Raw genomic sequence first — 17,088 nt, forward strand, 5'->3', positions numbered from 1 at the left:
ACAATGGACAATGGTCTCTGTCAGAAATGTAAATCATCACATGAACAGTTATAGAACAGAGTGAAACTAATTATATAATACTATAGGTATATAATACTATAGTTATATAATACTATAGGTATATAATACTATAGTTATATCATACTATAGGTATATAATACTATAGTTATATAATACTATAGTTATATAATACTATAGGTATATAATACTATAGGTATATAATACTATAGTTATATAATACTATAGTTATATAATACTATAGTTATATAATACTATAGGTATATAATACTATAGGTATATAATACTATAGGTATATAATACTATAGTTATATAATACTATAGGTATATAATACTATAGTTATATAATACTATAGTTATATAATACTATAGGTATATAATACTATAGTTACATAATACTATAGGTATATAATACTATAGGTATATAATACTATAGGTATATAATACTATAGGTATATAATACTACAGGTATATAATACTATAGTTATGTAATACTATGTTAGAGGAAAAGGAAAGGGAACCAGTTTCAGCCTGAGCTAGTTGAATGTTGGTTATGTAGAAGGTTACTGTTCCAATAAAAACCTGAGGGGAGAAAGGATGTTCTATTTGGCAAAAAGGTTTTCCTCCACTCTCAGCGTTGCACCAGCATTTGCTTCCCATCAATGCTTAAGAGTTTACTTCGAAACACATGAAACTAAATCAAATAGTAACAGGAGTGACAACTTCTAGTCAAGAGTGACAACTTCTAATAAATAGTGACAACTGTGCAAACAATATTTTTCTTTAACTTATCTAAACATTGCATTTTAGTGTGATACGAGTCATCAACCATACATTTCAATGTATTTCAGTCTCTACAAACATAGAAAACTAATAAAAACAAAAGAAAAAGTGCCTCCCAACCTAAAGTAACCTATATTCATCCCTAATGTGCTATAAGCCTTATACAGTGCCTTGCGAAAGTATTCGGCCCCCTTGAACTTTGCGACCTTTTGCCGCATTTCAGGCTTCAAACATAAAGATATAAAACTGTATTTTTTTGTGAAGAATCAACAACAAGTGGGACACAATCATGAAGTGGAACGACATTTATTGGATATTTCAAACTTTTTTAACAAATCAAAAACTGAAAAATTGGGCGTGCAAAATTATTCAGCCCCTTTACTTTCAGTGCAGCAAACTCTCTCCAGAAGTTCAGTGAGGATCTCTGAATGATCCAATGTTGACCTAAATGACTAATGATGATAAATACAATCCACCTGTGTGTAATCAAGTCTCCGTATAAATGCACCTGCACTGTGATAGTCTCAGAGGTCCGTCAAAAGCGCAGAGAGCATCATGAAGAACAAGGAACACACCAGGCAGGTCCGAGATACTGTTGTGAAGAAGTTTAAAGCCGGATTTGGATACAAAAAGATTTCCCAAGCTTTAAACATCCCAAGGAGCACTGTGCAAGCGATAATATTGAAATGGAAGGAGTATCAGACCACTGCAAATCTACCAAGACCTGGCCGTCCCTCTAAACTTTCAGCTCATACAAGGAGAAGACTGATCAGAGATGCAGCCAAGAGGCCCATGATCACTCTGGATGAACTGCAGAGATATACAGCTGAGGTGGGAGACTCTGTCCATAGGACAACAATCAGTCGTATATTGCACAAATCTGGCCTTTATGGAAGAGTGGCAAGAAGAAAGCCATTTCTTAAAGATATCCATAAAAAGTGTCGTTTAAAGTTTGCCACAAGCCACCTGGGAGACACACCAAACATGTGGAAGAAGGTGCTCTGGTCAGATGAAACCAAAATTGAACTTTTTGGCAACAATGCAAAACGTTATGTTTGGCGTAAAAGCAACACAGCTGAACACACCATCCCCACTGTCAAACATGGTGGTGGCAGCATCATGGTTTGGGCCTGCTTTTCTTCAGCAGGGACAAGGAAGATGGTTCAAATTGATGGGAAGATGGATGGAGCCAAATACAGGACCATTCTGGAAGAAAACCTGATGGAGTCTGCAAAAGACCTGAGACTGGGACGGAGATTTGTCTTCCAACAAGACAATGATCCAAAACATAAAGCAAAATCTACAATGGAATGGTTCAAAAATAAACATATCCAGGTGTTAGAATGGCCAAGTCAAAGTCCAGACCTGAATCCAATCGAGAATCTGTGGAAAGAACTGAAAACTGCTGTTCACAAATGCTCTCCATCCAACCTCACTGAGCTCGAGCTGTTTTGCAAGGAGGAATGGGAAAAAATGTCAGTCTCTCGATGTGCAAAACTGATAGAGACATACCCCAAGCGACTTACAGCTGTAATCGCAGCAAAAGGTGGCGCTACAAAGTATTAACTTAAGGGGGCTGAATAATTTTGCACGCCCAATTTTTCAGTTTTTGATTTGTTAAAAAAGTTTGAAATATCCAATAAATGTCGTTCCACTTCATGATTGTGTCCCACTTGTTGTTGATTCTTCACAAAAAAACACAGTTTTATATCTTTATGTTTGAAGCCTGAAATGTGGCAAAAGGTTGCAAAGTTCAAGGGGGCCGAATACTTTCGCAAGGCACTGTATATGGAGTTATTTGGACAATTTCTCTGCAAAAGACTGACCAGCTGGCTCACTTCAAGGTGTTGATGTGCAATAACACAACTCCACTGCTTCACTGCCAAATATCTCGTACCTATATTGTCACGTTATGACCTTAGTTCCTTTGTTTTGTCTTTTGTTTTAGTATGGTCAGGGCGTGAGTTGGGTGGGTTGTCTATGTTAGTTTTTCTATGATTTTCTATTTCTGTGTTTGGCCTGGTATGGTTCTCAATCAGAGGCAGCTGTCAATCGTTGTCCCTGATTGAGAACCATATTTAGGTAGCCTGTTTTCAATTGTGTTTTGTGGGTGGTTGTTTTCAGTCTTTGTGTGTCTGCACCAGACAGAACTGTTTCGGTTGTTTTGTTGTTCAGTTTAGATTATTATTAAAAATCATGAACACTTACCACACTGCACCTTGGTCCTCACCTTTTTCCCACGACAGCCGTTACACATATCCCATTCTCCCTCTTGCTTTCTCAGATGGAAAATAGTTGGCTTCTTCCTCTCTGTGCTCTGACTGCATGAATAATAGCTCCCAAACATGTTGTTTATTGAGAGACTAACTATTCAGAGAAACCTCTCGGTTCATTTCCAGCCAGTGAGTCATAAAAAAAAGGGTAAAACACTTGCCAATTCAGGTTGATCAAATAAAATAAAAGGTTATTTGTCACATGCTTCGTAATTACATGTGTAGACTAATAATAAAATGCTTATGGGCCCTTCCCAACAATGCAGAGAGAAAATTAAAAAATAATTGAAAAATAAATACACAATGAGTATTAATGTTGTTTTAGTGAGACTCCTTAATCATCCTGCAGCTGTCTGTGCAAAGGAGGTCACACTTGGCGAGTAACATTTCCCCCGATTTGGCCTATACCTGGCACAAACTCGGAACCTATGCTTTGCTAGCACATGTGACCGCCCTCCGGAAGCATCTTACCAGTCAGCACCACTCGAAAAGCTAGATATTAGCTGGCGCAAGTGGGGACATGTCCGGCTGAGGAGTAAATTTCACACAATCCCATGTGATACATCCACCTGAAATAATATATCAGGTGATAATTCAGTATACTGTGGACATGGAATATTTTTTAATTGAAAAGGATTGCTGCATGTCACTTCAACGCTGTCACACAGTGTGTTATATCCACTGGTCATCCCTCTCTGTGGCGCTGGTAGCTGTCTTTTCCTAGTTCCTAGCCACACCAGTGGCTCTTGAATACAACTATAATCCTGACTTTTCTGCACCCCCTCCTAGCTTTGTCAACAAAACAAAACACCCGTGTCAGGTAGACAGTAGCGCTGTTTCCCCCTACTGCAGATTCCATCTTTAATGTCTCTGTTCTCCTTTAATGCGATGGCCAAAGGTTCCAGGCCCAGAACCAACAGCAAGGGAGAGAAACATCCCTGCCTCGTCCCCCTGTGGAGCCTGAAGCCATACCATTGGTTCTTTAGAAGCCATATCATTGGTGATGACTGTGGCAGTGGCCCCAGAGAACAGGATGTTAATTACTCCTGTGAAATAGGGACAGCACCCATATGCCTCCAGGACTACTTGCTCTAACTGTCTTCTTCTCACCTCTCACCTCTCCCACTAGGACCATATCTCGGTGTGGTACGAGCAGACCAACTGCTATGCCACAGAGCTGCGGGAGTTCAAGCAGCAGATGGTTGCCCAGATTGAGACCCTGGACAAGGAGACCCTGAGGACAGACCTGGACCGTGTGGGGACGCATGTGGAGCTCGAGATGGACTACCTGGAGACACAGAACGGGGCGCAGCTCTGCGTGGACCTTGACGACAAGCTGGTGGAGCAACAGGTGACCGTGGTGAAGGAGAAGAGCAAGGCCAAGTGCGACAAGTTGAGATGTGGCAGACATGGTGGCAGATGTGGTAACATACTGAGGGGACAAAGACACATTATTACTTACTAAGAGGATCATCGCAAGCCTGGTAATTAATTGCACAATTGCACCCACCTGGCTTCCCAGGTCTAAATCCCTAGAGGGGAAGAATTCATTGATAAAAATCAGCAGTGGATCTAGCTTCGAGGTCCATATTTGTATTTTCCTGGCATAGGCCTACTGAAAGGACAGATATATGAAGTAAACTCAGCAGTAGCAGTAATGCGAGGCCTTGTTTCCTTAACAAGTCTTTTTCTACATGATGAGTGGAGATATAGTGGGCCACAGGTATGAGATGTTGAGAAACATGTATGCAGGCCAAGTGTCTCAGCTGCTGTACTGTCATGTAACTAAGTTAGAAAATCAATCCACCCTCGTATCAGGATTCTACTCTCAGAGGCCCTTATTAAATAATTTAAGTGGCTTTCATTCAATGTTGTGCTTAATACTTCTTGTTCTGCTCTAAAACATTAAGGTTAGGGTTGATAACATATAGAACACCATCTGGTTTTCTTGGCGGGCATAATTATAAATCTAGAGCAGGTATTCAGGAAACTATTTACACTTGGTTGTTGAAGTACAGGAAGTGGGAGGACAGTTACTGAGTTCCTGTATGAGAGCATGCTGATGAAGCACATACTGTAGATGAAGGACTGACTGAAGATGAGATGCTGATTTAAATATCATTCTCTAAATTATGCACCACTTTAATTGTAATATCTGGTTTCAGTTGCACTAGAGCAAAACATTTGTAGGCAGTGACTAATTAGATTTAATAGCCTGTGATCTTTATAAACGTTGCCATGAAATAGGTTTTTAATTTAGCCAGTAATGAAATCAGATGAGTGCTGTTGCCTACTAAGTAGGCAGTTTCTTCTGACACAATCAGGTTGAACATCTGAACATACTTCAGATCATTTGAAAGGAGTGAAAATTTGCTAAAACATTTTTCTTTAAATGTAACTATCCCTTGAACTTTACTTAGTCCCTTAGTATCACTTTTGTTTGATTTATCAATATGGTATGCTGTAGTTTGTCTCATGATATTGGTATAATAGATATCACAGTTGGACTGTAACAATGTCTACATTGTAATTACACTGAACCTGCTGTGTAATGTTAACTACCATGTAAAAAAACATGATACTAAACTAAATTTAAAGTGGGACCAGGAAGGGTCATGTACCTCTCTTCTCCCCTCGCAGACTGCAGGGACATGATATCCAGCATCAAATCCATAAAGATTTTTAAGTGAGTTGGAGGCCCAAAGACGTGGGCAGCAGCTCGGGAAAGGTCTTCAACGGCACAGATGAGGGCACCCTCTATGAGATTGGCTCCATCAGGGACTTCACCGTCTCCTTGGGCACATCTATGGCCAAGACCATGAAGCTGCCATCCCCTTGGCAAGGTAGCGGCCACACCGTTTACAACAACCACACGTACTACCTGAAGGAGGGCAAGGAGCCACGGCTGGTCAAGTACGACCTGTGGCGGACAACGCTGTCTTCCCTGTCCAGGACCACGTTCCCGTATATGGCCTAACCCTGGAGACGGTCATTGACCTGGAGGCAGACGAGGAGGGCCTCTGGGCCATCTAAGTGTATGCCACCAAGGAGACCGAGAGGCACATCTCTCTGGACAAAATGGATGACAACACGCTGGACATCGAACAGATGTGGGACACGCCGTGTCGGAGGGAGCCTTCATCTGGGGCACGGTGTACATGGTCTACAACACTGCGGAGCCCAAACGCTCGCGTGTCCAGTGCGTATTTGATGTCAGTAATATGGTGACCAACGACGACGCACCGCTAGTGTACTTTCCCAAGTACAATCTACTGGAGCTGCGGATCTACGCCTGGGGATGGCTACCAGATCCTTTAGAAGCTGGCCATGAAGAAGAAACTGGAGGTATGAGCTCAGCAACGCTGCCTAGTGTTGAGATTTCATCATCTGTACTGAGTAAAAGCCCAGAAAAGTCTGTGTAGATGAAAATAAAACATTTTCATCATCATATTCAGGTTTGTTCAACTACAGATGCCATGTCTGCATTTGATCATGCTGTTGCAGGAATCTTGTAGTGTATCTGAGGTTAGAAAGGCTTCCAATTTCTACTTTAAACTTGATTTGTCTGAACACATTTACCAACCCCTACAAATTTGTCAATTTATTATAATCCACATGTCCTGTTGCTGCAGGATAATTTTTATGCTGTAGCAAACTGGCTCAAATTAAGATCCTACATCTGCAGTTACGATTTTGAACAGTCCTAAATGTAATCAGATCATTGTCATAGTCTTTCCTGTCTTACTAACAGAAAAACAGTTCAGTAACAAAACCATCAATTTACTTTAGATATTGCTTGTTATTAAATATTTATATGATAATAAAGATCTAGGAGCACGTGGACGGAGAATCTGAAGTGAAAACAGTACAGTTGTATAATATTTTTGTTTTCTGTTTAGCACTTTTGAAAACCACATTTGACCTTTCACTGGCTATGCCTTGATGTTGAATAAAAACATCATTGGATGAAAGTGTGTAAGTTACATTAAAAGAGGAACATATATCTGCACTCAATTTGGAATGTTAGAACCAGAATAAACAACTTTATTATAATTTCTTTAAAATACAAGGGATGCCTGGAAACAGTTGTTACAAATACAAATGTTCAATACAAAAGTGGAAAGTTACTGTAAATTGCTTGGAAAAAACAGGAGAGTCCTTATTTTAAACACTTATCACAAGGCTGATGATGCAAATGAGTCAAGGATCAAGCCAAGTCCCTCAAGGTACATGACATTGCCTGAACAGGAGACTATTGGAAAATACTTCACAGGTAATAGGAAAACAGAGCAGTGAAGCTGTAGTCACTGTGAAATTGAAACAGAAAAGTAAGTTCAGGGAGATAGTCATGTGGATAATATAATAAATATGTGATTCTAAATTCAGTGCTATTATTGATGTCAGTATCAAAGGGCATTATATACATATACTGTTGTACATTAAGTCCATACCTACAGTGTAATTTTAACAGTACCGCCACAAACCAAACCACATTGTTTGCAATGATGCTAGCTACCTATTTAGCACGTAATGCAGCTACACTTAAGACGTAAAAAGTATATGATAGCCAGGTATGGTGTATGCTGTGTACATGAAACAAATACAAATAAAGTAGAGGGATGAAACACTTGTCATCCTGGAACATCCACTGTAGTAAACCAACAATTATTTAAGTAACAATACAAATGTGTATAAAATGGTTCACTTCATAATACCCTGTTGATTGTTTTGGACTTGCTGTAAGAGGGTACTTACTGTAAGTCGTAGGGTACGTCAAGAACATCCTGCACTCAACAGCAGCAACTATAACATTTGACCTATTTAATATGATGTTGTATCGTATGTTCACAAGACTGCCATAATGCCCTGACCACACTTCAGACAGATACACATAGATGTTAACCTCAGATGTATAAAAACACCAGGCTGAGCTCAACTGCAAAAATATTGTTGCAATAATACTGATCCCACCAGACCCAGTACACACTATACATTCCATGACAAAGTGGCTGTCCAAGAGGGCACAAGAGAAGTGTGTGTGTGTTTGTCTGTATTTCTGTGTCTGTGTGCTGGGGAGATAATGTCCAGTGTAAACCGACTGTTCTTCCAGAATAACTTACTGCACTTTACTTATTTTGAGCCACAGAATTTATGGGTCTGGGACACTCCAATATTTCAGGCCTTGGTGCAGGGCAGGCTTCGTAGAGTAGTGTAGTATAAATTCTGGCTCCTCCCTCATGGACTAGACAGAAGTTTTGGAGAGGGGCAGGAGCCTTGGCTGTCAAAGCTTGCATTGCGGGTTTTCCACTGTAGGAGACATTTCACATGGTAAGATTAGTGTACCAACATGGAAATTGCTGTCACTGTTAGGAGTTTACCTACCATCAGAAATCCTAAACATAGATGGATATATATACAGTGCATTGGGAAGGTATTCAGAACCCTTGACATTTTCCACATTTTGTTACTTTACAGCCTTATTCTAAAATTGATTAAATAGTCCCTCCCCCCATCAATCTACAGACAATACCCCATAATGACAAAGCAAAAACACTTAGACATTTTTGCAAATATGTATTAAAAATAAACAACTTAAATATTAAATTCATAGACACTTTACTCAGTACTTTGTTGAAGCACCTTTGGCAGCAATTACAGCCTCAAGTCTTCAAGCCATCACCGATCCACTTTTCATTTTCCATTTGTTTTGTCTTTGTTTTACACACCTGGTTTCAATTCCCCAATTACATGTTCATTATTTAACCCTCTGTTTTCCCCATGGTTTTTGTGCGTGATTGTTTTATGTATATTCGGTCTGTTATTGTGGGCTCGGTATTACGACATGTTATTGGAATATTTGAGTAAAGTTACTTGTGTTACTCATCTCTGCTGTCCTGCGCCTGACTCCTCTGCACCAGCTACACCCAGACCATTACAGGTGGAGTGCTGCAGAGATTGTTGTCCTTCTGGAAGGTTCTCCCATCTCCACAGAGGAACTCTAGAGCTCTGTCAGAGTGACCATAGGGTTCTTGGTCACCTCCCTGACCAAGACCCTTCACCCCCGATTGCGCAGTTTGGCTGGGCGGCCAGCTCTAGCAACAATCTTGATGGTTCCAAACTTTTTCCATTTATGAATTATGGAGGCCACTGTGTTCTTGGGGACCTTCAATGCTGCAGAAATATTTTGGTACCCTTCCCCAAATCTTTGCTTTGGCACAATTCTTTCAACCTCATGGCTTGGTTTATGCTCTGACATGCACTGTAAACCTTATATAGACAGGTGTGTGCCTTTCCAAATCATGTCCAATCAACTGAATTTACCACAGGTGGACTCCAATCAAATTGTAGAAAAATCTCAAGTATGATCAATGGAAACAGGAGGCACCTGAGCTCAATTTTGAGTCTCATAGCAAAGGGTAAGAATACTTATGTAAATACGGTATTTCTGTTTTTTTTTATTTTTAATACATTTGCAAAGATTTCTACCATTATGGGTTATTGTGTGTAGATTGATGAGGATTTTTCATTTTATTTAATCCATTGTAGAATAAGGCTGTAACATAACAAAATGTGGAAAAAGGGAAGGGGTCTTAATACTTTCCGAATGCGCTGTATATACTGAACAAGATAGAAACGCAACAAGCAACCATTTTAAAGATTTTACTGAGTTACAGTTCATATAAGGAAATCAGTCAATTGAAATAAATTAAATAGGCCCTAATCTATGGATTTCACATGACTGGAAATACAGTCAGGTGGTCACAGATACCAGGTTGGGGCGTGGATCAGAAAACCAGTCAGTATCTGGTGTGACCATCATTTTGCCTCATGCAAAAAACACAACTGCTTCCCGTAGAGTTGATCAGGCTGTTGATTGTGGCCTGTGGAATGTTGTCCCACTCCTCTTCAATGGCTGTGCGAAGTTGTTGCATATTTTGGTGGGAACTGGAACATGCTGTCGTACACGTCAATCCAGAGCATCCCAAACATGCTCAATGGGTGACATGTCTGGTGAGTATACAGGCCATGGATGAACGGGGACATTTTCAGCTTCCAGGAATTGTGTACATAATTTGCAATATGATGGAGGTGGATAAATGGCACTCCAATGGGCCTTAGGATCTCATCACGGTATCTCTGTGCATTCAAATTGCCATTGTGTTCATTGTCCATACCATAACCCCACCGCCACCATGGGGCACTCTGTTCACAACCGCTCACTCACACTACGCCATACACGTGGTCTCCGGTTGTGAAGCCTTTTGGAGGTACAGGAAAATGATCTAAAATTACGTTGGAGGTGGCTTATGGTAGAGAAACTAACATAAAATTCTCTGGCAACAGCTTTGGTGGACATTCCTGCAGTCAGCATGCCAATTGCACGCTCCCTCAAAACTTGTGGCATTGTGTTGTGACAAAACTGCACATTCTAGAGTAGCCTTTTATTGTCCCCTGCACAAGGTTCACCTGTGTAATGATCATGCTGTTTAATCAACTTCTTGATATGCCACACCTGTCAGGTGGATGGATTATCTTGACAAAAGAGAAATGCTCACTAACAGGGATGTAAACACATTTGTGTACAACATTTGAGTTGACAACATAAGCTTTTTATGCGTATGGAACATTTCTGGGATCTTTTATTTGAGCTCATGAAACATGGGACCAACGCTCTACATGTTGCATTGATATTTTTGTTCCTTGTACATACATTTACATTTTGATAATTTGGCAGATTCTCTTATCCAAAGCGACACACAGTCAGTGCATCCAACTAAGGTAGGTAAGACAACCACATCACAGTCATTGCAAGTTATACCTTCCTTAATAAAGCAGCTATCAGGGAAACAGAGTAACCAACCTACCTCTTTCTGAGACTCGGTGGCCTCCAGTAGAGGGTGCCAGTGAGCGATGGGCTTGCGGGGATAGGCCAACATCTCGTTCCAGTGGTCTCTACCCAGTCCTTCTGCATGACTGCCGACTCTGTTCACACCTATGATCTCATTGTGTCCCACCCTGTGTATAAAAAAGGCAAAAGGCACCCATTAACACTTCAGCCACATCTGGCATGTAACTTCACATTTTCTCTTCTACTATTAGCAGAACCGACAGTATTAGTTGGAATCTCATGGTTGTAGCATAAACAAACCAGACCTAGGTTCAAACACTATTTCCAATATCAAAATTACTTTCACCTACATTCTGTAGTAAGTATTCAGATAACCTTTATTTGAAAGCAAAGTAGTTGAATATTGGAATGCATTTGGAAATACAATAAAAATATGAATATACACGGACTCAAATGCATTCCCATATTTAACCCAGGTATTTGAAAATAGTATTTCACATAAGTATTTGAAAATACTATTTGGTTTTTACAAATAACCGTTCAAATACTCAAATAAAGGTACTTGTTTTGGGCTGCGCATTTGAAAATACTGAAATACACAGAAACAGTATTTCAAAATCATAAATACTCAAAGACATGTATTTGAGCCCAGGTCTAACACAAACAGATCAATAACAAGAATTGACTAATTATTCTAATAAGGGCAAATATAACAATTGATATGGCAATACAAACAAGTATATATATATTATGATAATGGCATACAAGTCATAGTCCATGACGGATATATGCAGGCTGACTTGGTCCATGTTCTCAGGGGGGATGTCGAAGATGATAGCTTCGTTATAGGTGGGGTTCAAAGTGTTCCTCTTGATGGTGGTTTTCCTCTTTTTTAAGCGCCGTCCGTCACTCTCCAGGGAGACTTTGACATATGGGTCTGCCAATAAACAAGAAAAAATATGATTTGATTTCTTTAAAACTAAAATTGCTTAGCTACTTAAAGGATCAAGCTGACCTGACTCTAGCTACATTATGTGATATGTAAATTAGCTAAGTATGGCTCTTGTGTTACGAAACCAGATATATGATACCAAATCAGATTACATTTTTGTCTTGTAATTTAGCATAGGCCTACACTCTTTTACCATAGAGATGCCCAAATCAATGCGTAGAACAAGAGTGAACAACCGCGTTTCAGGTAAAACAAGCACAAAACCTTTTAAAGTGAACCCACTGACTCAACTGTACCTGAGTATCCTGTGATGTCCATGGCCTTGAGGTTCCTGCACTTGATGATGGTCATGGTGAGTCGGCCTGCGGTCGGCAGGTAACAGAGAGAGAACATGATCTCCCCCAGGTCTACACTCTCCTGTGTTCAAGGCCACAGACAAAACACATCAGAACAGAAGAAAACAGTTATCACACATTACAATGCCACTAATATTGTTAAAAGTATAGTTGAATGATTTACATGTTTAGATATTTGTTTCATTACTTTGAAAGCAGTCTATGTACAATGTCTGATGTAAAAAGGGCTTTATCAAAAGCATTTGATTGGATAATTGAATGACTTACAGAGGTGGCGTACTGAATGTCCTTCCAGATGGCCGTCTCGCGAGAGAGGTCCGATACCTCAAACAGGTTCTCTAGGATGACCTCGCCGATCATGTCGTGGCTGGAGAAGCGGTCAAAGTCAAAGATGCTCAGGTGCAGCTTCCTGCTGCCCAGCTCCTCGTAGGGCACTGTGAACTGGAAGGACTCGTCAAACATGGGGTTGAGAGTCTTGCGATGGACGCGGGTCTGGAACTTGCGCTTGCGGTCAGGCAGGAGGTAGATTTTGACGTAGGGGTCGGAGCTGCCGCATAAGTCCTTGGCAGGCAGGTCGAAGGCCTTGAGGATGTTGACGAGGAGAGCCTCGGACTCATAGTCGTACTTGAGGGAGAAGTTGATCTTGCCACAGGTCTTGGAGGACTCGTCGGCCTCCAGGGGGCTCTGTTTGTAGAGCTCTGGCTGGATGCGACCCAAACTGGCCAGGCTGGTGGGTTGGTCCTCTGCATAGGGGAAGTCGCTGCCTCGGTCAAGGCTGGTGACATGGTGAATTTGTCGGGGGAGGTGCTTCTTAAAGGAGCTGTGCCTGGAGACATGGAGACATGGAGACATTTTTGCCAGTTGAATCATTGTCATGGACAATTTACACACTCAAGCAGTGAAATAATGCTAGTACCATATGGCATGCCTGGGAAATCTGTGCCCTCGCATCCCTTCAGAATAATGTCAGATTCCAATTTAGAGTAAATGGAATCACTTTTTCTTTCTGATATTAGATGATTTTGTTTTTTCTTCATTTAGCGCAATAGGAGCGACACGGCAGTAGGGGCATTCAACTGACAACCTCATTACTTTTTTTATCTATCTCATCTTAAAGGTCACAAACGGAGATATTACAGGGGTGGATATGATGCGTAATGAATCATATCTCTGTACCACTATGATACACTATAAATAGCCACTTCCTGACAATATCACATACTATTACCTCAATACTAAAACATGGCCTGGGCATAAACTGGACCTCAGAAGAGCCCTGTCTAACCTATTTAAGTAGGATGCCCATAGACACGGATATTAGGTCAGTTTTGTGTTACTCCACCCAAATGGTTAGGATTTGGGAAGGATATACTAATAAGCTGATACTAGGGATGCCTCCTAAATGGCACCCTATTACCTGTACAGTATATTGTACTAGTTTTGAAAAGGGCCCAAGTCAAAAGTAGTGCACTATGTAAGGAATAGGGTGCTGTTTGTGACACAGGCTAGGTCTGTGTTTAAGGGCAACTTCCTCCCGGAGCCTGACCTATTGGAGGAGGCAGGCTCGGTGGTCTGCCTGGCCATGCGCGTGCGGCGTAGGAAGTGGTCTTTCATGGACAGCTGCACCTCGGCAGGGATGTTAGGTGACGTGTGGCTGATCTTCACCGCAGCCTCCAGGAAACTCGCCGGATCCGAAGGATTCAGCTTGTCAGATGCCATGGCGTGCACGTGCGTGTGTGCGCGTACGAGTGTAGGTCTGTGGGCATGTGCTGAGAAGGCTCTGTCGTAGGGTCTGTCAGAGGCAGAGGAGGGGGGGGCGGCGGCGGGGGCAAGGGCGGTGGCACTGGAGGAGAGGTCCTTGGTGCGCCAGGGCAGCCAGCACAGCTTCCAGGAGGCAAAGACGATGACGCCCAGCAGGGCCAGGCCACAGGCCACGAACCCCAGGAGCAGGAAGCTGAAGGAGAGATCTGGAGGAGGCAATGGAGGGATGGAAGAAGGGATGGAGGTGGAAGAGAAGAAAGAAAAGGGGAGGGGATAGGTCAAATGAGCTATTTGTTTTGCCAAGTCTGTGCTCACCTAAAGGGCAGGGCCCTAAAATGGTGCTAATTCAGGTGTCATGCTCTGGCACGATTCAGCTTGAACCCTGAATAATACAAGTCTGGAATGAGTTACATGTCTTTGACTACAAATAATCCATGCAGGAATTTAAAGTAATGAGAAACAAGCCCTCATCTATCTATCTATCTATCTCTCTCTCTCTCTCTCTCTCTCTCTCTCTCTCTCTCTCTCTCTCTCTCTCTCTCTCTCTCTCTCTCTATGTCCCTCTCGCACACACAGATGCAGAGTGCAAGTGCTCACTGTTTGACTTGCAAATGAGCTAAATGTAATTACAGTCTTATCCAGAAACAGTCCCACAATACATTTGACCAAGGAGCAAAGCCCCACTCATAACCAGACAATTTTTCTATAAACCTAGTTGAACAAATAATATCTCAAATTATTGTTTGACCATAATCTCAGAAGTGAGATTTTAAATTAAGATTTATTTTTCCTGAGGCAGAGATAAAGCAAGTAGCACAAAGGGTGGAGCTTTAACGCTGCATCTTGGTCTGATGGTGGTTTAATATGCTCTGTTCATCATAAGGGAGTGTGCTGAGCCTGCTGCTGTGGCACAGGATCTGGGCTGTGTCCCAAATGGTACCCCATTCTCTGCATAGTGCACTAGTGTACTACATAGGGAATAGGGTGCCATTTGGGACTCAAGCCTGGATTTGGGAGACACATTTTCCCTCAACAGTCCAGTCAGCACATGTATTTATTTTTTTATTTTTTTATTTCACATTTATTTAACCAGGTAGACCAGTTGAGAACAAGTTATCATTTACAACTGCGACCTGGCCAAGATAAAGCAAAGCAACAACAACACAGAGTTACACATGGGATAAACAAACGTACAGTCAATAACACAATAGAAAAATCTGTATACAGTGTGTGCAAATAAAGTAAGGAGGTAAGGCAATAAATAGGCCAATAGTGGCGAAGTAATTACAATTTAGCAATTTACACTGGAGTGATATATGTGCATCCTCTTGGTGGAGAGAATTTAGGACAACTGGTAATCCCTGTATACTCGAAAATAAAAAGTTGGAATTTCACAGTCACTCAAAATTCTGTGGCTTACTTACACCCTGATTATCTTTTGGGATATTGAAATTATCTGAGTGGGTGGTTGGGTGACTAACCCACTATGAAGTTTAATGTACCTTCAATAAGTGACATAGCTAAGTGCTTCTAAGTATCACCTCCCGCCGCCGGTGCTCAAAAGCCTAAACAAAAACCATCAGAACAATTTTGCCCTTTGAGTGTATTTATGTTTAGTGTTTTTATTCTGTAATACAGAGTTGTATTGCTGTAATACATTTTTAAGTACCAGCAGTTTATTGAGATGTACGTTAATTGGTCTCCTAGGCACACACACACAGACTTCAAATCAAAAATTGATGTGAGAGCAATGCAAGCTTGTACAATTACTACACATCTCACACCTTTGGCATCTCAGCCTAATGCAAAACCCAAAGCCAAGAAATCAAATCAAATCAAATCAAATTTTATTTGTCACATACACATGGTTAGCAGATGTTAATGCGAGTGTAGCGAAATGCTTGTGCTTCTAGTTCCGACAATGCAGTAATAACCAACAAGTAATCTAACTAACAATTCCAAAACTACTGTCTTGTACACAGTGTGAGGGGATAAAGAATATGTACATAAGGATATATGAATGAGTGATGGTACAGAGCAGCATAGGCAGATACAGTAGATTGTATCGAGTACAGTATATACATATGAGATGAGTATGTAAACAAAGTGGCATAGTTAAAGTGGCTAGTGATACATGTATTACATAAGGATACAGTCGATGATATAGAGTACAGTATATACGTATGCCTATGAGATGAATAATGTAGGGTAAGTAACATTATATAAGGTAGCATTGTTTAAAGTGGCTAGTGATATATTTACATCATTTCCCATCAATTCCCATTATTAAAGTGGCTGGAGTTGAGTCAGTGTCAGTGTGTTGGCAGCAGCCACTCAATGTTAGTGGTGGCTGTTTAACAGTCTGATAGCCTTGAGATAGAAGCTGTTTTTCAGTCTCTCGGTCCCAGCTTTGATGCACCTGTACTGGCCTCGCCTTCTGGATGATAGCGGGGTGAACAGGCAGTGGCTTGGGTGGTTGATGTCCTTGATGATCTTTATGGCCTTCCTGTGACATCGGGTGGTGTAGGTGTCCTGGAGGGCAGGTAGTTTGCCCCCGGTGATGCGTTGTGCAGACCTCACTACCCTCTGGAGGGCCTTACGGTTGAGGGCGGAGCAGTTGCCGTACCAGGCGGTGATACAGCCCGCCAGGATGCTCTCGATTGTGCATCTGTAGAAGTTTGTGAGTGCTTTTGGTGACAAGCCAAATTTCTTCAGCCTCCTGAGGTTGAAGAGGCGCTGCTGCGCCTTCTTCACAATGCTGTCTGTGTGAGTGGACCAATTCAGTTTGTCTGTGATGTGTATGCCGAGGAACTTAAAACTTGCTACCCTCTCCACTACTGTTCCATCGATGTGGATAGGGGGGTGTTCCCTCTGCTGTTTCCTGAAGTCCACAATCATCTCCTTAGTTTTGTTGACGTTGAGTGTGAGGTTATTTTCCTGACACCACACTCCGAGGGCCCTCACCTCCTCCCTGTAGGCCGTCTCGTCGTTGTTGGTAATCAAGCCTACCACTGTTGTGTCGTCCGCAAACTTGATGATTGAGTTGGAGGCGTGCGTGGCCACGCAGTCGTGGGGGAACAGGGAGTACAGGAGAGG

The 17,088-nt window shown here is 41.6% G+C and overlaps 1 protein-coding gene and 1 pseudogene across 1 annotated transcript in view; one reads left to right on the forward strand and one right to left on the reverse strand.

Annotated features, from left to right (window-relative positions):
* The first annotated feature begins 5,689 nt into the window (after positions 1-5,689).
* Positions 5,690-6,425, forward strand: LOC139412654 (olfactomedin-like protein 3A pseudogene; annotated as a pseudogene).
* A 1,551-nt stretch (positions 6,426-7,976) lies between these two features.
* LOC139414387 (synaptotagmin-6-like) overlaps positions 7,977-17,088 on the reverse strand; it is a 53,613-nt gene continuing 44,501 nt past the window's right edge. The window contains exons 2-7 of the mRNA XM_071162302.1: positions 13,778-14,198; positions 12,499-13,057; positions 12,172-12,292; positions 11,689-11,860; positions 10,940-11,090; positions 7,977-8,381 (exon numbers count right to left, since the gene is read on the reverse strand). Of these exons, the coding sequence (XP_071018403.1) occupies positions 8,310-8,381; positions 10,940-11,090; positions 11,689-11,860; positions 12,172-12,292; positions 12,499-13,057; positions 13,778-14,198 (1,496 nt within the window). The 3' untranslated portion in view covers positions 7,977-8,309. The remainder of the gene's footprint in view (positions 8,382-10,939; positions 11,091-11,688; positions 11,861-12,171; positions 12,293-12,498; positions 13,058-13,777; positions 14,199-17,088) is intronic.

This window comes from Oncorhynchus clarkii, chromosome 7, assembly GCF_045791955.1.
Source record: "Oncorhynchus clarkii lewisi isolate Uvic-CL-2024 chromosome 7, UVic_Ocla_1.0, whole genome shotgun sequence".
NCBI lineage: Eukaryota > Metazoa > Chordata > Actinopteri > Salmoniformes > Salmonidae > Oncorhynchus > Oncorhynchus clarkii.